Here is a 27,132-nt window from a genome sequence, read left to right as displayed (position 1 = left end):
ACACTTCATATTGCTGCTTTATTATTTTTGAGGTTTTTATTTTTTCTAAAATTTTATGCTATATTACAAATATAATCTCACCTAACTGGTTAAAAATGAATTGTCAGTGGGACTATATTTGGTTTTTCCCATTTATTTACACAAGTTATTAAACAAAAAAGAACAAGAATGAGAAGATAAAGGTATTTTATGTAAACAAACAAATATGAATTTCTTAAAGAGATGTCAAAAACTGACCAAATACAATTAGCAACATCTATAGGCCTGAGTAAAAAATAAAAAAATTAAGGTGCACCAATTAATTTCTGAGTTTCGTAAAAAGATTTTTACCTTTTTTTCGAATCTGTATTTTTCATCTATTTATTTAAATAATTTAAGCTTAATATTCTCTACATTATTATAAATTATCTTTTTACATCTATAAATACCCACATTTATATCTTTTTCTGAGGTTTTCTTGTTTTATGGCATAGTTGGGAGTCCGTACTTTATTTAAATATTTATAGTAGAATTTCTCACAATTTTGAGATCACGTTTGTTGAATATGTGTTCACAGAGAAATATGAATCACTTTTAATCATTTATTTATTTGTTTATTAAACATTTAAAGCAAATGTCTGATGCATCAGTGGGGAAATATGCTTCTGTTTTAGATATTGGACAGTTGAGGTTGACACTGTTTTTGTCTGATTTTAGAGCCAAACTGTAAAATTCACCAAAAATGGAGTTTATGGTAAATAATAAAGATCAGAACTTTTTAAATGAAGTTTAGCAGAATGATGACAGAAATTGGAGACTGGATAAGAGAAGATTAGATAACAGCACACAAAGTGTTTGTATCTGAGACATGCAGTAACTCTACAACAAGCTTATTAAAGTACCCAGCAGGTTCAATGTCAGGTTTTTCTTTTTGTATTTCTTTACTTAAGGTCACTTTAAAGATGATAAAGCAAAAACAGATCCTCACTTGTTGGAGCTCATCCACGGATGATCCCTGTGGGTTACAAACCTACCAGAGGCGTCTTTAAACCTTGGTATAAATGTGTACATATGAAATCCTTTTTATGACCAATCTGAAGCTCACAGTTTGGGCGCAGGGCGCTGAGAGGTTGTGTTGTTTTGTCCCTGAACACAAAGAACACTCATACTCCTGTAACCTCAGTAGTTTGATCCCTGATGTCCTGCAGTCAACAGTGACCGCAACGCTCCCGGTGTGTGTGTGTGTGTGTGTGTGTGTGTGTGTGTGTGTGTGTGTGTGTGTGTGTGTGTGTGTGTGTGTGTGTGTGTGTGTGTGTGTGTGTGTGTGTCTTAAATAAGGAACAATAAAAGTGCATTTTATTTTCTTTGTTTAAATGCAGTTTATTTTTCATCCAGTTTATTTTTCTGAAGCAGATCCAAAAGTTAACGTGTTCTGTAAAGACTGTTTTTATTTTAAGTCGAGCTTCTCAAACCACACAGGATGTGATGTTTAAACAATATTAAATGTGTTGATTAATATGCTGCTTCCACAGAGAGTCAGAACAAAATTGTGTTTTATTGGAGATTTTCTAAAAATCTCAACCTTGTAAAGAAATAAAATCTTCTTCTAATAAAAAATAATGAAATGAAGAAAACACGCCGTGCCTGAGCGTCACAAACGCAGTATGTCGGCTCGTCCAGCGGGGCACACAGCATTTCCTCCTCAGGACTCTGACCTGGCCTTCAACTCTGCACCTCTGATCAGGCTCAGAGACCCGGCCTTCAACCCTGACCTGTGACCCCAGCCTGGTTCAGCCCGAGGTCGGCTCCCAGGCTATGCAGGGTCAGGGAGGGGTCAGGAGGAAGGTGCTGCTGTTTGTTTAATACAATAATCTGACAGGTGAAGGAGACTGATTCAGCTTTTTTTACTTTCTTATGATCAACTTTGTAAGTAATGAAGTTAAATTTCAGTGAATTAGATTATCTGAGCTCAAATTAAGACTGACGGGGGTATAGTGTAGATTAAACATGAGGATTAAATTGTTAAGTGTACGCAGAATTTGGTCTGACCAAAATTTAAGCCTTGACTCAAAGGGCGTCAGGAAGCTGGTCATGAATCATCTCTGTGCATTTCGATTTTCTGCTTCAGGGTGTGAGCATGCTCACTTTGGAGGAGACATTTTTGTAGCATTTAGTTTAAAAATTAACAATCGCTGCCTGACCACCTCAGTGGCAGCATCCATGCATCCTTCACGTGTATTATTTCTGTGTCCCTCCCACCAAAGATGCATGGAAAGAAATACTGTGAGGGAGGGAAACGACGAGGAAACGTGTTTTAACAAACACGACACCGGAGTCCCCTTCGTTTCCACAGCAGCCATTTTATCGCAGAGACACTCAGTCGGCCATCTTAGCGCTCAGACCTCCTCGGTCGTCCTCTCTGATCTCGTCCCGCTCTCCATAAAGAAACATATTCTGTCTTATACAAACACCATCATTGCTTCCCATCCTGTGGGGTCATGGTGGGTTCAGTCTGGGGTCAAACTCAGTCCTCTGCAGTGGGAGGTCAAAGGTCACCTCGTCGTCTGTTGTATCGAGCTGATTAAAGGAAACTCGTAATCATTTAAAGTTATTGTTTGCTAATGTTCGGACATTATGTTTCTGTTTGATTTACCGCCTCTTGAAGGAATCCAGTGAAAACCAAAACCCCTTTCGCTCATTTATACTCAGATTTAATGAAATATTACAATGGGACCACAAAGCACTTTTTAACCGTTTGCAACAGAGAAAATAAAGAAATCCAGATTCTGTATTTTTAACCAAACACAGATATTTTCAGAGACACAGCTGTTTTTTTATGTGTTTGAGTTATTTTACCCCCAAGGCCACCGTATCACTTTTGCTGCATGGCTGAAAATACAAACCAGAAGAACAATCTTCAGCCACATTGTGTCCACGTCTAAAGATGCATACTGTCAAACCGATCAGTGTTTGAGCAGCAGGTTGAAGGAAACACAACATCACAAACACTCTAGCAGAGATATCTTATCAGGGAAGAGAAAGACAAAGCCAAACACGCCAGGAAAAAGAAAAGGTTTCTCTTTATTCTATAAATTCCCTTGGTTGATTCTGATGTTTTGAAAGTAATCTGCACAGAAACAAAGGTTTCAGGCTGCGTTCAACGAGAGGTGTACATCAGGGACGACAGAGAGATGGAAGAGGAGGGCAGAAATGTAGAGGGTTCAACAGCAGGGCAACGACTGGCTTCCTATTCTCAATCACACACACACACACACACACACACACACACACACACACACACACACACACGCACGCACGCACGCAGTCACACACATATATACACACATACACACACTGAGACCCTGGGGGCAAGCAGCACAGCATGCCCCCATGCATTAAATGTGTTAGAGTGTGTGCAGATAAACCAAATGAGCACCTTCTGGTTGCTTTAGCTCAAAGAGGGGAAACATGAAGACAGAAATGGAAAAAAAAAAACAGGAAAAGATCAGAAAATATAGTGGAGAGAAAAAAATGTACAAAGAAAACATCTGATTCTTGTGTATCCATTAAGATAAGAGAAGCTGAAGACAAAAGAAAAACAGAGGAGAAAAGAAGCACAACAGTAAATGAAGGAGTAGAAAAAAAGGTTAAAATAAATGTAACGCAAATGATGAAAGTGAAAATGTGTCTTATCATGTTGTTTGTTGGATTGTATCATGTCCCATATCATGTCATATCATATCATATCATATCATATCATATCATATCATATCATATCATTGAGAATATTTGGAAATTAGACTGATAACTCACAAAAGAGACTCACGATAGATAACATATAATTAGAGTGTAAATAAAATAACATTTCTTGGAGTTATAACTGACAGCAAATTATCCTGAAAGTCATATACAATACAATACAACAATACAATACAAGACAAGACAACACAGCCAGTCCTCTCTATACTCTATTCATTCTCCCGAACATCATCTACTGTGTGGAGTGTGGGGTAACACATATAAAAAAAAAAATAAAAAAAAAAAAACCAGAAACAATGTTCAAACTCCAAAGGAAAGCTATAAGAATGGTAAATAACAGCACCAACAGAGAACCATCAAACCCCCTCTTCATCAAACAGAAAGCACTAAGATTCATGGACTTGGTCAACCTCAAAACACTTCCAAAAGTGCACAAAACAAATCAGAAACAGTTACCACTGGGCATCCAAAAGTTGTTTCAAAAAAGAAAAAATTAATACAATCTCAGAGGATTATGCTTTTTCAAAAAACAGCCAGTTCGTACTACCACTAAAACACATTGTGTATCAGTTAAAGGAGTCAGTTTGTGGAACGACTGCAGTGGAAAAAATGAAAACATGCAGATCACTCTATCAGTTCAATTAGATTTATATAAACCTTATCCCAAGTGGATACAATAGTGAGATGGAAACAAACATAAACTAATAAAAAATGTGTTGCTTGTGTTTTTTGTTGTTGTATTGTGATGCACTTTCTTTCCTTCTATTTTGTTTTCCTGCACATGCTCTGCCAGATTAGACTTTAAATGTGCAAAAACAAAGAGTAAAAACTAGCAAAGTTTTCTGACTTTATCCTACACCCTTTCCAACAAGGTATAATGATCTTTGTTATTGGAGTTGTCTCTAATTGTTTTGTTTTTTATTTCTGCTTCGACACATTGTACATATAAATTATCTCTTGGGTTTTTTCTTATCTGTTTGAATAAACAAAAAAATGAAATTAAATTAAATGGTATATCATGCCATATTGTATAATATCATATCATATCATATCATATCATATCATATCATATCATATCATATCATATCATATCATATCATATCACATCATATCATATCATATCATATCATAGCAAAGCATATCAAATCATAAATCATATCATATATCATATCGTGTCATATATTAAATTATATCATTAAATTATATCATATTATATCATATCATATCATATCATATCATATCATATCATATCATATCATATATTAAAGTATATCATATCATATCATAGCATAGCATAGCATGGCATAGCATAGCATAGCATAGCATAGCATAGCATAGCATATATCATTTAATGTCATGTCATGTCATGTCACGTTACATCATATCATTTCATATCACATCATGTTGTATCATATATCATATCGTACCAGATTATATTGTTGTGTGTCATGTTGAGCCTGGTTGAGGCACATTGTATCTCATTGTGTTTATCAAATCATATCATATTGTATCGCACTGTGTACAATCATGATGTATAATGTCCTGTTGTGTCGTTTCTCATCATGTCTTGTGTGTGATCCCAACTTCCACTGACTCACAGGAAAAGTTTTAAAGCCTCTGATTCTGTATTTAAGACACTTGATATCTTGTTTTGTGGGCTGAAAAAAGCACATGAAAGAGGTAGAGGCTACCTTAGCTAGCAAAGTTTATTCCTGTAACAATTATTGAGGTGCCACTTTAGAAGCTTTAATTAACAGGTGCTGTCTGAAAAGACTGCTCAAGGTGTCATCCTCTGTGACATAGACAAGTCTGCAAACTGCTTTACTGCAGGGTTTTTGGTTTTAACTGGAACTATCAACTAAAAGTCTCCATGGAATAAAACAGGTTCATTATCACAGGGTTTCAAATGGAGGGAATCGATGCACTCACACATTAAGAAACTGACACATGCGCAGTATAAACTCACACACATGGTCACACACACAAACACAGTTACCCTCTCCTCATACACGACTTCACGTGTGTTGTCATGGTAACCTGTGAAAGATGAACACACACACGCACACCTCCTTTCTCTCTCTCTCCCTCTTCAGCCAATGAGTGTCTTCATTAGGTCGGAAATTGGGGAGAAAAATGACAAACAATAACTATCATGATCTCTCTCTTTCCCTCTAACAGGGTCTACCTCTCTCTGCCTCACTGTCCTCTTCCCTCTCCTCCTTTCTCTCAATCCTCGTCAGGTCACTGTGAGGTCGGGAGGAAAAATGAGACCTCTCTGCTAGAGATGAAATCTCCTTCTTCCTTTCTCATCCCTCCATCTCCCTCTGTTCTCCCTACCCCTGTGTACCTTACACCTTCCCCTCACCCACTGAAGATGTCAGTGGACTCTACATCTTTGAGTCTGTCCTGGTGATGGGAAAAAAACACAGACCAGCAAATAGATCAAACACTTAACAAGCTAACAGGCCAGGTAAGGTGAGCACTGAGACAGACCAGTACACTAGTTTTAACTTATGAATATGATGCTAGAATTTCACTGAGTGTTAGACCATTGAAATAGGCCTAATGTTACCTAGTTCAAGTGCCATGGTATGGCATAGTATTAATAAATAGCAGTTTGGCATTGTAAAAAAAAACGAAAAAAAACAAAACAATTGTGTTTAATAATAATAATAATAATAATAATAATAATAATAATAATAATAATATAGATAGATTAGAAAAAATAGAAGTACTGAAAAATAATCTAAATAAGCAATTTACTTTTTGCATTTATATCTCAAAACAGCCTCTACAGATGATTATCAAAACGTTCATTCTTTGACTCATCCTCAAACAGCTCTGCACCGCCGCACCCCCTGCTGGTGGAAAATGAAACTACTTCAATCTGAGGTCACTGGTGGAGATGGTCTGTAACTTTTATTTAAACGTACATCAAGCATACTTCACATTTAAGGATTGTATGTTCTGTTTTTATAAATTTTGTGAATTAATCTTATATTATTCTGTAATACTGTACTGATCGGGTTTGAGATGGTGCGCTAAGTTTATTTTAAACTTAAGATTCAACTTTTAGGAGTTCAGCGTGTCTCATTGCAAATTAATGTGTTCTCGTGGTTGTAATGTTTCTTTCTTTCTTTCTTTCAGTCTTTATTTATTTATTTATTTATTTATTTATTTATTTATTTTAAAGTAAACTTTTGACTTGAACTGTTTTTTAAACAACCACCCAACACACACAAAAAAGATAAATAAATAAATTAAATTAAATACGCCGGACAGTTGTACACTGGATTTATCATTTAAGAAGGGTGGGAGAAAAAAATCTCAATTAATTTTAATTCATTTCCTTCCCTTATTATCTTGAATCTTGGTGCAATTATATTGCACTCAATAAGTTCTTAGTAAACCAAGATTGAACAATTATAAGAAAGTAATGAATGTAAACAGACTATGAATCTGTGGTTTCTTTGCATGTGTATATTAAATATTGTGACATTAAGGTTATTTGTTTGGATTGTTTTTGGTTGGAAATGTAAAAATATGCTTCGCACACTTTATAGAACTTAAACTTAAATGTCCTCCTCTTACTTTTTCATTATTTTTAGGACTGTTATATAAGCTGATACTATTTGATGCAGGTTGTGTTATTTTCAGTATCTAAAGTAGATTTCCTAAATGTCAGTCTTTGGTGTTATTCAAATATTTTACACATTTCTTTTGTACACCAATTCACTTCTAAGATGGTGAAATGTCAGGCTGTGGAAATAAATAAAACTCTAGGTGTTTGATTTACTGTTTTGAGTTGAGTACGGAGTCCGGAAGTTGATTCTTTTGATAGTTTTGGCGTCAAAGGTTTGCCGTTTGTATGTAAATGATGCTCGTAATGATACGGACAAATAATAACTAAAGTGACTCCCAAGCGCCACCTGGTGGTTAGAAAACGCTCTGTACCCACAATACCAGCATCATCAAATATCTTCTGTTAATCATATCAATATGTGGAAATAAAAGAAGAAGAAAAAAGAATAAGAAGGTAAAATAAAGGACTATAAATTAAAGGCTGTAATAAGTGCAAAACTTCTGTCTTTCATGTTATTCTTTATATATATTTCTTGTTATGCTTATAGATGAATAGATATATATATAGATTGCTAGAATATCACAGTTCCAAAACAGTCTCCTCTAAGCAACAGTGAAATTATTTTAACAACACACCTCCTCCAAGACCATATATATATATATATATATATATATATATATATATATATATATATATATATATATATATATATATATATATATATATATATATATATATATATATATATATATATATATATATATATATATATATATATGATGTGTAGACTTCAAAAAATGAATAAATAAATAAATATATAAATAAATAAATAAAATCAATGGAACATTTACATCTCATGTGTTTCAGGTATTAGTGGGTAACAGGAAAAGTTGAGCTTTTTTGAAATTTTCTAAAATTGCTTTGAACGGACAGCAGGTGGCAGTGTTCTATTGACAGGGGCAGACACACATACAAACTTTTCTGCCAGAAAAGCAAAATCTGCATCAATAATACATTATTCCTAATATTGCATACTGCAGATGTTGACAAATAGTTGGGGCACAATGAATTATGGGAAGAAGTAATCACACACCAAAGAAAAAAGTTAGTTCAGTAAAATTGTACCTCTACCTTTCAGATTAAAACAACAACAACAAACAAACCAGCAAACCAGTAATATGCTCTTACAGAAATAATCTTAAGTTATTTTAAAAACAATTAATTATTCACATCATTAGGTCATTCCGGCGGATATCCTTTGATGGTGCAGAGCCTAACCTTTGACCTGATATCTGCACCTATTTTCTTTAACCACTAGGTGGCAGGAGTGTATAAGCTTTATCTTACAGGTAAGGCACGGTCCGGCATGCTTCGATCTGCATTCAGATGCATGCATGTATGCATTCCATAACAAAGCGTATTTAAACATTCTAATTAACTAGAACACACAACTATCACCTGCTTTGCATAATAAACAAGAGAGGACCCTTTCTGGAATATACTTCAACATAAAAAAGAGCACTTTAACTCATCAGTTGTAATATCTTGGACGTTGTGGGATAAATAGTTCTCGCTCTCTTTTATTTGTCTCATTTATTTTTCAAACCAAAGTTAAAACAGTTTCTTCTGCTGTCAAGAGCAGTTGATGCGCTTTCCATTTTAAAAAACAAAGACTCCATTACCCACAAACTCTTGCCATAGCCCCTCTTTTACGTAACTTCCGGTGGTGTTGGCGGGCAGAAAGGGATCTTTCCTGGTTGATAGAGACGCCGAGGCCATTGTGTTATTTCATTGCAGAGCACACCGAGAAGAAATCAAATTACAGCCTACCGTTAGCCCTCTGGAAGCTTCGTGAACCTAGTGATCGGTTCACGCGACCAAAACGAACCAACACAGCTCCGCGTTGTGCCTCGGGCCTGTCGCCTGCCGTTGAAGCGCCCCGAAGCATTCTCTGCAAAGGTAAGGCTCGTGTTAGCTAGCTGTAGAGGAACAGACGCCAGCCATGTTGCCCTTTGGTCGAGGGGGCAGGCCGCCTGGGTCGTCTTCGTGCGCTGGTTTTGGTTCATTCCTGGATATATTAACTCAAAAATGTGGAAAACATACAGCTTAAGGAATTTGTTACCTGTAGACATTTTTCATGCCGCACGCAAGCGTTGTGAACAGCGCGTACGTGCAAGATACTGAACTGCTCTCAGCACGCTGCTTCCATCAGGTTCTCCGAAGAACACTGGACTGGCGGCTTTTACGTAATATTGCCAATATCAAACACTCATACTTTGCAACTTTTATCAAAAATAACTATCGCTTTTGTTAATTTTTGCCATGAGAGTTTGTTTATGTGGATGAATACTAAAAATCTGTTCGCATTCATAGAAGGGGGCGTTTTTCACCATTACACGTTAAGAGCATACTACAGCACAACAATTGAAGTATTAAACTGCAAACATGGGTGTTGAGAAGACGCTCAGATTTCACAGTTGGCTGTGTAACAGGAATGCAACCTGTGGAGAAAACTTCTCTCAATGAACTCAGGTCCCACCACGAGTGGACAGGCCTGGGTGCTGGGCTGCAGCCTGCAGAGAGGGGCGGGGCTCGTACTGGACCTTTAATCCCACCCACCTGGATTTGATGGATGGATGTACTGCTCAATCTGAGCGAGTTCAGATAAATAAAATCTGTTTTTTATCAGGGTGTAACATCAAGAAGTTATTTTAAAGGGGTGTGGCCTCTTCCATGAACAGATAGAAGTTAGGTGTCACCTCAGCGAGACTTTCCAAGAGTTGGTTGTGGCATGTTCAAAAATATGGTCTTGGAATGCTCACGCATCGATCATAAGTTTATTACTTTTTGTGCATTCATTTCACCTTAGTAAAGTTTGAAAATAAAGGTCAAAGATACCTACATACTCAGTCAACCAGCAGAACATCAGAGTAGCAAAAAATTCCAGATATGTTTCAAACATCAGTTTATTCACTGCTCTAACCATGTTTATTTCTGTTTGCTTTCTCTCCACCAGAGGCCCCCTCAGCAGAAGTCAAGCTGGCGACCATTGCAGCAAAGAAAGGCAAGAAGGCCGAGGAGGAGGAGCAGCCTGCAGCTCCGGCAGCCGAAACAGCAGCCGCCACAGATGCAGCAGCACCAGCAGGAGCTCCAGCTGCAGCTCCAGCAGCAGCAGAGGAAGAAGAAGAGGAGGAGTATGTGGTGGAGAAAGTTCTAGACCGCCGAGTGGTGAAGGGCAAGGTGGAGTTCCTGCTGAAATGGAAGGGTTTCTCAGAGTGAGTCTGCTAAATCTGGATTTGTTTGATTAAAATCTTCAAATGCTGATGGTCCCTCACTACAGCAACCTCAGCTTTCAGTGTGTGAAGTGAAGTAAAAGTCCAATTCCTGTTTCTGTCTTTGTTGTCACTTATAGTTCCTTCATTTAAGAGGTAGTTTAATGCCTCTTGTATTAGCAACATGAATAATACAAGGGGTGTTCAATGTGATATTTCCATTAATGTCTCAAATCCTTGTGTCCTGCAGTGAGGACAACACCTGGGAGCCAGCGGAGAACCTGGACTGCCCCGACCTTATCGCAGAGTACATGCAGAAACACAAAGAGAAGGAGGAGAAGAAGAAAGAGGGCAAGAGGAAAGCAACCAGTGAGGCCTCTGGAGACTCTGAGGAAAGAGGGAGCAAGAGGAAGAAGGAGGAGGTGAGTGAAGGAGAAAGGCTACTCCATTCCAAAGACTCACAGCAGTCAGATAGACTAAAGGAACAGTGAAATGAAAACACACAGACACACAGGCTGTAATGTCCTTTCTTTCTGTGTCCAGGGTGAGAAGGCTCGAGGTTTCGGCAGAGGGCTGCAGCCGGAGAGGATCATTGGAGCGACAGACTCTAGTGGAGAGCTGATGTTCCTCATGAAGTGGTGGGTCTGCACTTTATTTATAAACAGACACTTTTGCGGGCTCAAGTTCTTGTTAGTCTCCCATTGAAGATTTTTTTGGAGTCACTTTGTGGAGGTCAGACAAACCTGGTTAAATATTTGATAAGAATTCATCCTCATCTTTCTTTTCTCCTGTTTGTCTTCATGAAACAGGAAAAACTCTGATGAGGCCGATCTCGTCCCAGCCAAGGAGGCCAACGTCAAATGTCCCCAAGTTGTAATTTCTTTCTACGAGGAGCGTCTCACCTGGCACTCCTACCCCACTGAAGAGGAGGATAAGAAAGAGGAGGAGAAAAAGGACTAGATGAGCGGAGGGAGGAGGCAGGATTCAAAGAGGAGAGGAAGGAAGGGCAGGGAAACAACAACAACAACATGCTGGTGAACTGTTGTCCAGGTTTTTGATTCTAGCAGCAACTTTGGCAGCAGAAGTGGAGGAAACCCCACGTGGTTGGGATCAAACTGCCAACGCAGCTGCAAGAGTGGAAAAGAAGTTTGATTTCCTGCCCTGAAAAGAGACATCGCCTTCCCTCAAAAGATGCTCCCACCTGTATCTGGACTTAAAATGTACCATTTTTCTAAGAGGTTTGTCCACATCTCATTCGAGGATTTTCCCTCACCAGGAACTTGTCACCTGATGGGAACTGGTGCCTTTTGTTCTGCTAGTTTTTCCTTCTCGGCATCACAAGCCAGAATCTAGAGCTTAATTTAGTGAAAGCGTTTGTCTCGTACATTTGGTGACAGGTACCTGGTGTTGGAAATAAGAGGAAAAAAACACCAGTTGGCTTCAATCTCTGAGCGTTCATGTGTGAATGTTTGGCTGTGGTGGGGAAGTTTGTCTCCTCTCAAACCCTGGCTCTTCTATAAAAGAAGAAAGAGGTGTGTTGTGTATTTGGGAGGTTTAGGTTTAAGAGGGAACAAACTTCCTCCTGCTTTGTCGGGATACATCGGAGGGAACTTCTTTTGAAAGGAAACGATGTGGGATCTGTTCTTTGTGCCACCTGGGTTCTCATTTTTGCTGACGTAGCATTGTTCCTGAATCAAAACTCTCAAACGCCAAAAAAATGACTTAACACTTCTCTCCAACATGAACACAGAGGGGTTACAGCTCATACATAAAGATCTGAGGCTCTGAAGGTCCAACCAGCCTGTGCAGCAGCTGACCAGCTGCGTCAAGTCTGAGTCATTCCAGCCATGAACGATGTATCAATCTGATCCAGATACCGGATCAGGTGTTGTGCTCATTTTGGGGGGTCAAGAGGCTGCTTTTTTGTAAAGTTTCAAACTTTAAAAGTTGCATAGTTTCAATTATCAGTCCTGGATATTAAGGTGTCAGTTAGGATGCTACTCTGTGTTTATTCACAAGTATTTTCACAAACAGTGAAAACAGTAGAGAGTAAAAACGGTAAATTATACCTGGTTTATGATTTTGTGTTGTCTGCGTCCCAATACTGGGACCTGATAGTCCCTACATGTTGCTCTTTATTTCACAGCAGCCGTTACAAAGAAAGGATTGTGAGGTGATGTCAGCAGAGAATGAATATAAGCCAAAATGGGTCTTTTTTGGGAAAGAAGTGCATGTAGGGATACAATCATGGGACTCCCCAGACTTGGCTTTGACACAGAACTATAAACCAGGATGAGGACTACAGGTTAAGAACGATAAGAAGATAAAACCAGTTCATAACTTTGCAGCTTTTGCTGGTTTGAGTCCCAAATGTTTCACTTGTTTCAGTTGTTTTACAGAATGGCCTGATGGACGCATTTTCACATTTCATTGACAGTTTTTAGCTTTGGTTTGAAAAACTTTACTTTTAGTATCCTTGATAGTCATTTCAGTATCAAATTTATATGGAAGAACTCAGTTTAAAGTTTGTTTTCTCATTAACCCATACAGAGCAGCTTTACTTTAAACAGTCTGTGGCTGGTTGGTGGCCTGCACTGGCTGGTTAGGAGCACAAACAGCAGCTGAACTAGCACTTGGCTGGGTGTGATCTCCCACTGTGCTGCGGTCACAGGAACACTGGACTGTTTTAATTTGGCCTCATCTCAAAATCTGAATATTGTGAAAAGTTCAGTATTTACATCATCAGTCAACATCAGAGTCCACACTGAAGGAGTTTGACTACTGCATGCAACCTAAAATGAATCAAGTGCTTTTATATTTTAATATTGATGATTCTGGTCCAGTTTGAAAATGAAAAACATATCTCATTTCTAGTCTTTTGCTTATTTCAAATTGTAACAAAGAAACTTTTTCATGACGCTCATCTTGTCCTTTCTATTTTTTTTTTTTTAGTCGCTCAGGCTCACTGTTAGCAGCTGAAGCAAAGTCCTCTCGAATTTTCTGTAAACACTTCTCATAGACTATGATTTTTTTTTCTAAGAGTGGATGAACAGTGTGGAAAAATGACCCAGCCAAACGTCAGAACCCCCTCAGCTGTGGTTTGAATCCTTTCTTTTTTCAGCATAAGGACCACTTTGTTTTCCTGTCCCCATCACACACACAGTCACACGGTTACAGGAGGAGACGGTAAGAAAGTATGTTCTTTATTCCCATCACCTTGTTTTTAACCTTCACACACACACCGCCATGTGTGTGATTTAAAGGCTGTATTATTTTAGCTTGCACCAGCCGAGCAACACTCAAAACATGAAGAAGCTTGTTCCTTTTTTATATCTCAACCTCTTTCTTTTTCATGTCTCATCTGGAAACAACTCGAAGCTTTCTAATCCAGCGTGTAAAACATAGCCACTCCTCAGCTGCTTTCTATCTTCCAGTAATTAATGTTTTAAATGTTCCTCGGCTGTGCTTATTTCTAAGTATTCTGTATTAAAGCTAGAGTAGAAGCTACCTGTGTTTGCAGACCCGGGTAGGCTACTGAAAATCCCAGAGCTGTTTCTTTTGGTTTGCCCTTTCCTGCAGGGAATTCATCAGATTTCAACAACTAAACACTGAACACGTTTTCCGTTTCTCTTATACATTGATCTACACAATATCCACTCATCTCAGTTTGATCTGAGCTCTGCATTGGTTGTGATAAAAATGTTTTAGCTTGAGTTTGGCACCTACCTGAATTCTTGCCCTTCTTTCTCTCTTGCTCAGTTTATTGTGATTCCAGTAAAACTGAATCTGGATTGTTTAATTTGTGCATTGATCTCATCAGTATTCATCAGATCATTCTGACTGCCTTCTGTTTTAGCTCACCTTCCAAAGGTACGGGATTGACTTTAGCAGCACCGGTTCTGCCCTTTAGCGTTTCTATCTTCTTGTGTCTTAAACTTTTCTCTGTATTTAGTGGATTAGCCTGTGTTGTCCTGTTGCATGTTTATTGGTTTGTCACAGTCATGGCTGGTCTTCTTTGAATTGTCTGTTTTGACAATAAAGGTTTTTTGTTTTCATAAATATTTCCTCTGTGCCTTCTTAATCAACCCAAAAATCATCTTAGTCACTGTTGCAGCTGTGTGAAAGCTGTGTAATCACTCAAACCAATGTTAGCATAGTGAATTTTGAGGCTGTAACTGTTAGCTGATCTCATTCATGATGTGTACAAAAAAGTTAAAACAGGTTTTACATTTTTCTATCACAGTAGCCCGTACAGCTTAACGTTCTCATACCTTTGCTCATTGCTCTGGCCTAGTGGTAATAACTAGATTAACCTGACACACCCCAAAATCAACTACAGGAGACACCATCTGTGTGTTCGTCTGTGCTTGTTTACATCCTGGTAGCAGAGCATAATAGCACAGAGCAGCAGCCTAGCTTGTGGCTTAGTCACAACATGTTACCCTAATTTCAGGGTTGCTACAATAAGAAAAAACTAATGACTCCAACAGACCGGTAATTCTGGTGCTGAATTGTGTGGGTGGTGATGTTTTAATTGTGTAGTTGACTTAACACACACATCCTCACTTAAAGGTCCATTTACAGTCAAAGAAGTGACCACACCATGGATCAAGGTGTCATTACTTTGCTGTTTTAAATACTTGCCCCTGATTGGCCAAAACCCCAAGACAACAGTAGGGATTACCAACAGAAAAATCTGATCCAAAGTATTCTGGAAAAAGAAGTCCTGCCTGTTCAGCTGCACGCAGTTTGTTTTTCAAATGACACCAAAGAGTTTCAGTTTATTTTGATTTTTATTAAGTTTTGAGTTTTTATCACAGAAAAGACCCAGGTCCTTGAAAACCAGCAAGCACAGTGGGTGTAAACAAAAAAACACTTAAAAACAAAGAAAGTGGTAGTGATAGAAAATCAAGATTTAACAATAGTAAAAGACTCAGACTTTGCCTCGTTAGGGGATTAACTTGTCTTAGATACCTGAGTGTAACACGGAGATGTACAGTGGTTTGACACTAAAACGGTGAAACTCAGCTTCGATATTTACTAAATAAGTTTAGAAACAGTTTTATGAAATAATTATTGTGCTACCTTGGTTGTCCATTTAAGAGAACTTTGTATCTACCAGTGTTACATTTTAGAAGTAAGAATACGTCAAAACCTGCTCTGTTGAATATTCATCAAGAGACAAATCATCTGCTGTTTTTCTAAACTTTTCATCCTTCACTCTGACACTTCACCTTTACTCTCTGACACATGATCCTCAGAGGATTTCAGGTCAGACCAGCAAAACAAAAAAGTGACTAGACTGCATACTGAAAATTAGAGCAACAACCCTGTTTTTTTTTTGACAAACACATGTTTAAAGAACGTTCAGAGTTCTTTCCTGTTTGGCTACTTGAACAACAACAAGAGGGTGGCTTGCTACATACAAATATTTAAATACTCTTCCTGAAATTAAATCTTGACAAATGTTGGAAATCTCAGGTATCTAGTTTTGGTAATTAAATGCGTATTCATTTGTTTTTTAGGTGTTTGACACATATTGTGCATTTTAACCTTTCATTTGAGCTTAGCTAACATCCAAATTCAGTGGCTCTACTAGCACTAGCTGGCCATGGGTGAGGCTTCGGATACATTTCAAACACAAATTCACACCACCATGAGAAAAAGAGTTTCCACAGCTTCACAGACCCACATGGAAGTAAAATTAAAAAGTACACGAGAACACAGAGAGGCACAGGAAAAACCCTTTTCTTTCATGCATGGAAAAGTACAAAAAGGCAATGTTTGTTAAGTAAAAATAAAAAAAGAGTCAGTTCATTACTGCACCTCATACCGCCCACAAAGGGTGAATAACTGGTACATTCGACGTCCACTCCTCCTATACTTGAGGTCGACATATGGTTGATTGTGACCGTGCAGAGTCTGACAGCCCTGTCCATCAGATTCACTTTGAAGCATAAGAAGCTGGCCTTATTTCAAATCTGTGCGCCTTCATCGATCTACAGATCTTCTGAGAACCATGCCAATTACAAGTGTATCCCTCTTTTGATACAGCTTATATCGACAAAAATGTGAATGGTTTTGATACATGCTTAACCTGACAAGTGGGTGGGGGAGGGTATTACAACCATATTAAAACTCTGCAAAAAGAAATTTGAACTAGCTTTGAAATACAATATTTCCTCTCTATTTCTTTAACTTTTTCCACAAAAATGGCTCTGTTTTTTGTGAGTTTTGGTGAAAAGCTCAATCAATGAACCCCCTTGACCCAAAGTCCTCCACCCGCTCATTTGTCGTGGAGTGAGATACAGTATACCCAGCTCAAAAACCTGAAACCTGGATTTCCCTTCCTTTCCCTGTCGTGTCTGAGACTTCGTCATCTCCCAGCCAGGATCCAGCCCGCTGTCAGTCTGCTAGCATGTTCAGCACAATGTCTGAAGTCCTGAGGCACCTGGTGTAAGTGCTAAAACACTGGTCCCTGTTCATTTATCATCCACGCTGGACCTTTCCACAGACATGTTTCAGTCCGTTTCCAGTGTTTGAACTCTTCCTGATCAAAAAAAGTAGTCGGCTCTGTCCACCAAGCTAAACCCCAATCCTTTGAGACTGTTAAGGCGTGAGAAAAGATCCTTTGGGCACCTTCTTTCGACATCTTACGAAATATTCACCACAGCATCGGTATCTCTTACGTGGTTTTGATCCCAGTCCTGTTCAGGAATCCTATTCATTGTCAACATGTCTCAGTGTCTCCATCACTTCTTCTTGTCCCTCTGTTTCTTGCTGGCTTTTGTCAGAGGATGCGCGGCCCCTTGTTGTCGTGAAGCCACTGTGACGCCACCATCAGGCTCAAACTGAAGTAGGTACTCCATAGCGTCCAGCGGCCTCCCCTCCTCATCTCTTAGCCTGGAAAAGACTTGTTGGTACAAAGCTCCCAGCTGGCGCTTCATTTCCTGTAGACTCCTCAGAGCTTCTTGCTTCTCGCGCACCAGCCGTGAACGATAGCGCCTCAAACCGGAGACGTCGTCCTTTAGTTCCAGGAGCACGTCCAGTTTTCTCTTCCTGCAGTTCTGGGCAGCGATCTTGTTCTTACCACGGCGTCTTATGTCTCTCACAAGGGCGAGCTGCTCTTCGCTGAGTTTGTACTTAGCCAGCAGGTCGTTAAACTCCTCCACTGGAAGGTTCACAATGAGGTCGTTGGAGAAAGGGACTTTCAGGGCTCGTGCTCGACGTTCGTCTCTGCTCCGTATCTTGCTGTCAGGGACGTGTCTGGGTGAGGAGCTGTGGTAAGGCTTGGAGTTGTCACGTTTAGGGAAAGATTTGGGATGTTTGATGGGCATTTTTCCTACAGATCCCGTAGAGGGAGTGGACCAGGGTTGGTTGTATGTGTGATCGTGGCCAACATGCTCCATCCAAGGAAAGCCACTGAACACCTTGTGATCCCCGTAGTTAAGAGAGAAAGGTTTAACATCCGGAGGATAACTCCCACCAACTGCTCCCATCTCCTCCTCATCCAGCACCTCCTGCTTCACGATCACCTCGACATCCATTTCTGAAACGACTGTCTCTTCTTCAGTGTCCCCGTCCTCATCTTGAGAGAGAGGACTTCCAACAGCTGACACACAAGAGGATGAAGATGAGGAAGAGGAATAAGACGAAGCCTCAGAGGCACATGGTGAAGCAGGGCTGTGGCTGAAGTCCAGAGAGAGACCGGAGTCTGAGTCGGCTTCATCGGGATTGTCTGGAAAAAGGAATAAGAGTGTAAGGGAAAGATTGTCAGAAATTTACTTATCCATTCAAGATCAAAAGATGTGCAGAAGCAGCTCTGGTCAGAAATATTCAGTAAAAAAGATTACCTTGCTGATTCGTCTCTGGTTGATCAGTGACCTCTGTGTTTGAGTTTGAGTTGTCCCCAGTTGTCCTCATTTCCTGTTTGACCATTTCACTGTCAAGGTAGCCTTCCTCTTCCAGCCTCGCGGCCATCTCTGGACTGAATCCCTCTCCCAAAGCCAAGTCCAACATTCTAATCTCCTCTAACATGGAGGCATCCTCCAAGAGGTCGCCAAGTGGACTCAGAAGACCGTCTTCACCCTCGATGTTTACCCCTTCGTCAAACAGAAAGTTGGACGACTGGGGTGTCCTGAGGTCAGGGGTCATATTGCTCCCTGCTCGCTCTGCCCGGTCAACGCTCTGAAGGTTTTCAGGGAAGGTGGGGTACTGTGATCTGCCTTCTACGTCCAAAAGATCTTGAGTTAGCAGGTTGTGTTCTGTGTTTAGTCCCAGGCTGAAGTCTTCTGCCAGGAGGTCGTTGTGGTGTGGAGGACTCAGTAATGGATTTCTGTTGGAATTTTCCCAAGTTCCCCTTGTGTCCATGGCTGACCCCTGGTCATCCAGCTCTGCACTCGGAGTGAGTGAATCTGACTGGGTTGGATAACCTGGGTACAAAGAGAGGCAGTTTCAGCAAAATGTTCCATGAAATACCATCCAAAGCCCCGTTTCCGCCAAGTTGTTCAGTTCGGTTCATTTCGGCACAGCATTTTAGGGTTGTCCGGACCAACCGATTAACTGACTAATCCCAGGACAGATCCCAGAAAACCGAGACGAGCCACCCCACTTTTTGGTGCCCTTCTGTAGGGGTGCCAGACAAAACTGATTTGATCCCCGAAAGTGGAGTGACGACACAGCAGACCGTTGACTGGTCAAAAGAACCGTCACTTACTGTGGGTCAGCGGCAGTATTTCTCCTTGTGACAAACAGTCTTCTCTGAAGCAAAGCTTGATTGTGCTTTGTAACAGAGACCCACATGCCAATCACAAAAATAACAAAGCTCTGGATGTTTCCCAAAGGTGCTCTTTCTTTGCTGTATTGGGTTTTTCTTCTTTGTTGGATTTATCAGTGGCGTACACTGTCGCCCCTCTATGGCGTCACACTATTATTCAACTGATGCAGCAATCAGAATCTGGTTTACACGACTCCTACCACGAAGGGGCACAGTTGTCTGTGAAAACGCAAAGAAAACCGTACTGATCTAAACTGGACTGCTTGTTGGAAACAGGGCTTTAGATGCTGGTTGCTGATGTAGAAGTATCACAAATTTCATGAGTTTTAATTTAATTACCGTGCTGCAGGGACGTCTGTGGATCAACCCGGTAGTTAGAGTTTATCCGACGAGCTCCAGATCCCACACCTCGAGGGCTCCTGGTCTGTCTCTGGTTCTGGTTGTGATCAAATGCAGCCATGTCAACATCTGTGGTGGTCTGGAAGGCAAAGACAACATCTGATTGCAAATGTCTGATTTCATGCCCCGTGTGTTCTTTTTATGTGTCTCTGCCCTCCTGCTCACCTCTGGCTCCATGATGGCCAGCAGGTCCTGCCAGTGCAGCTCCAGATCCACTGAAGGGTTTCCAGTGGGTATGATGGAGGGGCAGAGGGGCTGTCGTCCTGAGGCCTGGTTCTCCTGGTGTCCCCCTCTGACAAACTAAGAAGAGAGAAAGAAAAGAAATGAAGCACTGCTCAGAGTGAAACACATCAGAAGGAACAGAAAAGAAGAGAGAGGGGACGTACCTGTTCTTCTGTGAAGGGGAAAGTTTCCTCGAGCAGCCTCAAACACTCCTGGAGGGAGGCAGAAGTCTGGGAGTGTAGAAAATAAAAAAGGATGAGCATATAAATAAATCCAAAATAACAGAATTTTTCATCATTTTGTTTTATGTATGTTATTAACTTCCAAATTTGATGTAAAAATTTCTGATATCTTTGCATTAATGACCAAATTAATTTCTTCTTTTCAGTTCCCTTCACAGATTTTCCACATCAAAAATCCTCAAAAAGGCAACTTTAGAGTTGTACTTCATCGTCACCCTGTCAGTGTAACATGTTATAAAACGCACTGTTGCTGTAACATGCACCCCGGGGTGCAGCTGTTTAAGTGTGTCACCAGCACTTTCTTTTCTGCTGATCTGGCAGCTGTCCAGCATTAAAAGATGAGGAATCCAGCTCCAATTTCCAAGCGTGACGGAAGCTGCGATGGCTTCACACAGCGTACGTTTACACATAGTCCACGCCTTTGGCATGCTCTGGACATGCAGCAGCTTTTACATCAGACTGATCCTTCGATTTTTGGACTAAAGCTACAGTCAGCTAAATCCAAATGTTAAACCATCTTGATGCATCCTGAACTTGACACATATGTGGTTTTAGTTCATTACCCTGCAGTTCAGCTCTTGAATTAGTCATTTACAGATATGGATGTGATTATTTTGTCCTGTTGTCTTTTTTATGTAATACAAAGTTTTCCTGCTAGCACCTCAAAACCAGTCAGCCTGTATAAAGTTTCAGACACTGTGTTCTTGCAGTTTGCAAGCAGGTTCAACCACCTGGGATTTAACAAAGCATATTTTCTGATGTCAGAATCTGAGGAGCTTGTGTTGAAAGTTTTGCAACTTTCTGAAACAGATCCACTCCAGATATGCAAAGATATTTTTGAAGGTATTATCAATACTGTATTCTTTCAGTAAAGAATATTTAAACTGTAGTTCATATCAAAAACAATTTTTTTCTAGAAGATACTTCTGTATCTATATCCCCGAGACTGTCAATGGGAATCTGACTGTGAGTCTCACCTGGTCTACTTCATTCTGGGTCAGCTCTCTGTTGTTCCTTCTTGCTGCTTCTTCCTCTGTCCTCCTGTAAAGCCTGGTCCAGTCTTCCTCTCCCTCCTCCTCCTCTCCTCTGGGATAGAGTATATGATGCAGTCCATCCTGGTGACAAATGGTAAATAACAGGTCAGCTTGTTACGTCTGACAGCTCGAGGTGTCTAAACAGAAGATCAAAGTCATCATCTATTATGAAGATACAAACTGTGAACGATAATAACATGCTTTTTAACTGGTGTGTTTGTATTATAATGATTGACAATGTAGATTTTTAGATCCGGTCTTGGAACTACATGTTGTTCCTTGAGTGTCCACTTGAGGCTGTCTGTAGAAGCATCCGCAGCCATACACACCCATTCAAAGACAAAAAGCCAAATTCACAGCAAAAGTAATCCGGTTTTCCTTGCTGTAGGTGGTTTTTCTTTCTTTAGATAAAGTCATGCTGTTTTGCACCTTTGTTTCCAGGCTTTTATCCTATGCTAAGTAAAGCTAAGCTAATAAAGACACTGTAGTATAATACTATAGTACTCTCTTCTATACCATACCAGCTGTTATATATCATTATATATAACATAAAGGCTCCTGTTTCACCCAGAGACAGACAGCAGAGCTCAGAATAACTTTAACCTTCTCTTGACCAGTCTAGAGGCTTACAGACAAACCCAGGCGCCCTCAGCAGCTGGTTAACTCGGACATGTATGTGGATTTTAACATGTAGGTCAAGCCTGCGCACTTAGCCTTCACTTTGACACTGTAGTACAGTAAAAGTTCAAGTCAAGCTTTCCCTCCTGCTGGTTGTAACTGAATGAATGGATGGACAAAATGAAGCCTGTGTTTGTGTGAGATTTTTTTGATCCAGGACTATGTGAATGACTCGCTTTCAGAGGCAGCCTCAAGTGGACACTCAAGGAACTTCAATTTTTAGCATTTTCACATTGGTTTTATTTCTTGGCAAAAATCCAGACATTATTAAAAAAAACATGCCAACCAGATTTCTTTCTTTCCGTCTAAAGCGAACACATTTGTTGACATGCACACCTCTGGTTCATTATGTTCATAGGTGAGTGTGTTGGTGTATGTGTGAGTAGTAAACAGGGGGGATTGCAAAACTGAGTATTGAATGTGTGTCAGGACGCAACATGCCTGTGATCAAGTTTCAAAACAAGCCGGACGGTCACAAGGCCAAGAAGCTAATCAAGTGTTTAGAGTGTGTGTGTATGGAGTACGTGTGTGACTGTAGGTTTGTTTTTGTGTGTTTGCTATCTGATACATGGAAAGAATTCAAAAACACTGACAGACTGACTTCAAGTGTGATGAGGAGCAGACGCTTGTGGTAAAAAGTTTTCCCAACATTTTCTGATGTAAAGTGTCTCACACTGTCTCTGCCAAGTCAGGATCAACATTTCAGCCGTTTATATTTAAATTGAGTAGTCCACCTTAAAGGTTTTGTGAGGATTTGAGGAGTTCTGTTCTTCTATGCAAATGCTGCCAAACTGCTTCAGTCAGTTAAAAAGATTTCTGATTGACTTGAAGCCTCAGGCCCAGTGACTGTTTCAGCTGTCCCTGTGTACATGATGTGCAGTACAGATTATTTTCAGTTTCAACATGTCTGTATCTGCTGAGGGGATCTGACAGTCTTTCATAACCAGGGCACAAGTCTGTCACTTATTCAGGTAATGTATGTCCTCAGTCTGGGCTACAGGCCAAAGCTTGACCAGGCAAGTCTGAGGTGCTGCCATAAATAAACGTGTCTGAATGCTTTTGAATACAACAACATGAAGTCATGTGACCAGTCAGGATTTGGTCAACAGTGGGAGTGGGATTGTTATTCTAAGTCTCTTGTCAGAGACTTAGAATAACCATCTGAGCCTGTCACTGGCAAGAACAACACAAGACCAAAGTTCATGTTTCAGGTCATTTCCAAATCAGAAAATCATAAAAGTTTTTCTGTCTTTAAGTTATTTTCTTCCCAGGAGGGTCTTTAAACTCTCTTTCAGCATATTTCAGCTCTACTGTCTGTGTTGCTTCATTTTCTGGGCGAGGTCATCTCCATGTGGTGAGGTGAGGTTTCCTGGTGACTCATCTAACTGTGACTCATTATATCACATGATCTAACAGACAGTTTTGGTAACAGTCAAAACAAGAACGGCACTCTTGTCCACATCACCACTTTATACAATTAATCTATAAATAGACTTCTGGATCTTCTGTGTTTTAACAAACCTCTCTGCAGCTCCTGCATGAGTTTGGTAGTTTAGTCTTTTTCTGAGACTTTTACTGTCTGTTATTGAGTTGTGGAAACTAGCACATTTTCTATTTTTAGAAACAACTGCTTTACAATATGGTATCAGTTCTGGTTTGGCATCAGACCAAAGCTCAAAACTTGTTTCAGCTTTTTTTTCTGACTATCTGAAATCATCCTACATCAAGCTCAGAGAAATTTCGGCCACACCTAGTACATGTAGCTCCTGGGACTTTGCTCAGACACTGGCCCTTCCAGTAACAGCATAAAGACTACCTCCTAAAGTTCCTGGCCCTTGTTGAAAAGTTCCTGGTGGGTAAAAGCAGCCTAATAATCTGAATGTGTGCTGTTGCAGCTAGCTTAAAAACAACATTGACACATAACTATAAATTACAGCATGTTATTTCAGCGCTGTCATGTTGTTGCATTGATTTTGTATTTAATCAGACTGTGTGTAACTTTGTCACACTTCTTATCTGAACATTACGATGAATACTAAAAAATGACCCAGTGATTACGTAACTATAAGGAAGTGAGAGTAACAAACCAGTTTGTTTTTTGGCCGTTTATGAGTTTAGTGATGATTATCACTGGATTATGACTTGGACAAAGGTCAGCAGATATTTGTGATAACAGCTCCACCTTTTACCAGAACTAAACAATAAAGAAATCTCTGACCTAGTGAGATTATAAAATACTTACTGACATTAAACCATAGAAGGCTAATTAACTTAGCACAGATAAGGTATGAAAGAAAACAGCCGTACCTCTTCCTCCTCTTCATCCTGGAGAGTACTGATCCCAGGTCTGGGTTCAACAGGTGGAGCAGGTCGGTTCATTGGTTGGTCTGGACGACCCACAGGAAGAGGATCTGGCTCTCGTTGGACCAGCCAGGTCTCTAGCTCAGCATTGGGAATCTGTGGAGTCAAGTATTCAAAATTCAACCATTTCCATTCACCTATAAAATGCTCCCAACATCACAGAGGAGGCTGGCGTTTCAATATATGGAACCAGAGGCAGAATAACCAAAGGATGTATCCCCACCTGCAGTCTGTCCAGAGAGTGGACGAAACCCAGCAGCCTCCGTGCCGTGAAGAACCCGTCCAGGTCTACGCTCTTTGGGTGGAGGTCTTGGCCGTCCTCGAGGCGGTTTCTCAGGTTATGGAACTGCGTCTGTGTCAGTGCTGAGGTCGGGCCTAGAATCATCTCCTGCCAGGAGGGGGGCAGGTAGGTCTCCAGTCCCACGTCCACCCTCACTCCACAGAGGCTGAGCAGGATGGCCATCTGGATCAGGCCCTCAGTGAAGTATTTCTTCAGGTACAGCATCGTCTTTGGCACATCAGAGCACCTACAGAGGGCGAAAGTCACTAGTTAGTCATCAGTAGTAATAGTCTCTTCTGTCTGCAGACTTGAAGGAATGAAGGCTCAGGAAGAACAAAGCTCCCACACACCCCTGGTCCTACCAGCTAAGATTTCTTAACAGTCTTTTGAAATCATCCCACACCCTGTCTTGCTTTGTGTAGTTCTGGAGGGACACTTAATTAGGTTAAGGTTAAAGGTTGAATGTTCCAGCTGTATCTATGTGCTGGCCCCCACAAGCTAAGCTAAGCTTGCTTTGCAGCTCGCACTATTAAGTCTTATTAATGTTATACAACAGTTGGCCATTTTTTTCTATGTGAGCACAAGTTTCTGCTGATGATATTATGATAAAGGAAACGGCTCCAGATTTATCTTCCATTGTCAGAGCAGGCTGACCCGCAGAGAGGAGGCAGCTGACAGCTTTGACAGTTTGTGTGTCGAGATAAGAAACACAGGCGCTCTGCCTTTGAATCCACTCTCAGTAACTTCGACCTACTTCTGGAACAATCTAGAAAGGGCTTGGTAACCACCTGCCTTCCTGCAGCCACATGATGTAATGAAAGCGTTTGCCTGGAAAAACCCTCTCTGCCTCCTCCCTCTGACTCTCTGGGTTTACTTTCATGCTATGGTAACCTGTTTACAGGAGCTGCAGGGGAACAGCTGACTGTACAGGAATTTAAAACGGCTCATTACCACCTTAAAAGACATGGGGATATAACATGAACTCAGTGCACTTGGCTTCATACTAATACCTACTCTATAAGTGAGGCATTGTCCTGTGTGTGGTCTGGGGTAAATCAGGGTCTCAGTATTGCAACATGTTTACAGTCTGGTGCAACAATGTGAGCCTGGAGGATGCACCTGACCTCAGAGGATATCTATTGTGCTTTACAGTTTGGCCATTAATGTTTGGAATACAGTGAGGAGACAAATACACAAAGAAAACTTTAATCTTAACCAAAATTAAGTTTCATTTTCATGACATCTAACATCTGAAAAGCTTTTACTACCCTTTATGCCATGTATTCTCCCTCTAAATAGACTTCTGTTATTTAACGTCCCTGTAGAAATGTTACTCAAAGATTTTATATATTGTGTGAAAAAGATACTTAAAGTAGAAAATAAAAGTCCTTGTGCACAAAAACTGCCATGTGTTTTTGTGTTGCAGAATGATATTGTAATCTAATCTTGTTTACATGTGTTTTTCTTAAAGTTTGGGGGACTTTTCTTCTTACTTTTGCATAATTCTCTTGTGTCTAGGTACAGGATGTTAAAATAATGTGATTTTTTTTTTTACTGTCATTCTTGATATCTTGACATAAGATCACCTGTAACCTTAAAAAAAAGCCTGATGAACCTTGGACCTGATTTTTTTCTATGGCAGCAATAAAATTGAATAAGTTGTCATTTGTCATTAATATGACAGCTTCATAGTCATCACTGTGGTTAATCTGACAGTTTTACTTGCACTTTTTGTGTCTGCTTTCATTTTCAATCTGATTCCAAAGCTTGATCTCTCTCCAGGCATACACTAAAAATATAACAGTGAAATAAAGTCAATAAAAAACAGTTTCTTCTGCCGTGATCTATGCATTGTTCCCCCTTTTTATGTAAGCTATAAACCTCTCTGTCATTCCAGTTGTCAGACTAACTCAATAAAGTCCAAGAACAATATGTACTTCTGCAGTGTAGCGCAGCAGACGCAGCATGAATCAAAAACACTGAAACTCAAGCAAAATCTCTGAGCTTTGTATTCAGATTGACTTAACAGGCACTTCAACACACGATCATATTTGTTGCCGGTGACATGTCTTTGTTTTCCGCCTTTGTGTGTGTGTGTGTGTGTGTGTGTGTGTGTGTGTGTGTGTGTGTGTGTGTGTGTGTGTGTGTACATGAATCCGTGTGCAGATGATCCGGAGCAACAGGTTACACAATGTTTTCATCCAGAACACTCTGAACTCTCATCTAAAACACATTTAAGTTCGGGAAGATACACAAAATATTACACAACGGCTTCACTGAACAGGCTCAGAGAACATTAAAACATAAAGCGAAAGTAAATTATCTAAAACGTAAAGTCAGAGCCATGGGAAAACACAAGTATTTAAGTTAAAGGAAGCTGAAGTCATTAATATAAAAGTGTCCTACCAGAGTCTGTTGTTTAATGTTCTCAGTGTTTCTCTTAAAGTCTGACTCTCCCGGCTTCAGTTTCTATTCTGATCGCACCGGGAGGGAGGAGCCTATTTAAGGGAACGCGGCGTGGTGACGTAGATAACTCCGCCCAGGAAA

General features: G+C 40.2%; 2 protein-coding genes across 2 annotated transcripts; one reads left to right on the top strand and one right to left on the bottom strand.

The window, feature by feature from the left end:
• The first annotated feature begins 1,643 nt into the window (after positions 1 to 1,643).
• cbx1a (chromobox homolog 1a (HP1 beta homolog Drosophila)) lies at positions 1,644 to 14,654 on the top strand. The gene is made up of 7 exons (XM_074696329.1): positions 1,644 to 1,753; positions 5,917 to 6,114; positions 8,994 to 9,280; positions 10,338 to 10,596; positions 10,844 to 11,015; positions 11,137 to 11,231; positions 11,403 to 14,654. Exons 1-7 carry the CDS (start codon positions 1,644 to 1,646, stop codon positions 11,551 to 11,553), a joined length of 1,272 nt encoding a protein of 423 aa, XP_074552430.1. The 3' UTR covers positions 11,554 to 14,654.
• An 801-nt stretch (positions 14,655 to 15,455) lies between these two features.
• nfe2l1a (nfe2 like bZIP transcription factor 1a) lies at positions 15,456 to 27,044 on the bottom strand. The gene is made up of 9 exons (XM_074695803.1): positions 26,992 to 27,044; positions 24,529 to 24,832; positions 24,252 to 24,401; positions 21,210 to 21,347; positions 20,155 to 20,220; positions 19,934 to 20,068; positions 19,709 to 19,847; positions 18,447 to 19,025; positions 15,456 to 18,331 (listed from the first exon to the last, which is right to left on the bottom strand). Exons 2-9 carry the CDS (start codon positions 24,808 to 24,810, stop codon positions 17,346 to 17,348), a joined length of 2,475 nt encoding a protein of 824 aa, XP_074551904.1. The 5' UTR covers positions 24,811 to 24,832; positions 26,992 to 27,044; the 3' UTR covers positions 15,456 to 17,345.
• Positions 27,045 to 27,132: the final 88 nt, after the last annotated feature.

The sequence above is a fragment of the Halichoeres trimaculatus genome, unplaced genomic scaffold (genome assembly GCF_033239565.1).
Source record: "Halichoeres trimaculatus isolate MK-OKI-2021-1 unplaced genomic scaffold, fHalTri1.1 fHalTri1_scaffold_20, whole genome shotgun sequence".
NCBI lineage: Eukaryota > Metazoa > Chordata > Actinopteri > Labriformes > Labridae > Halichoeres > Halichoeres trimaculatus.
This window is presented reverse-complemented; position numbering and strand designations above follow the sequence as displayed.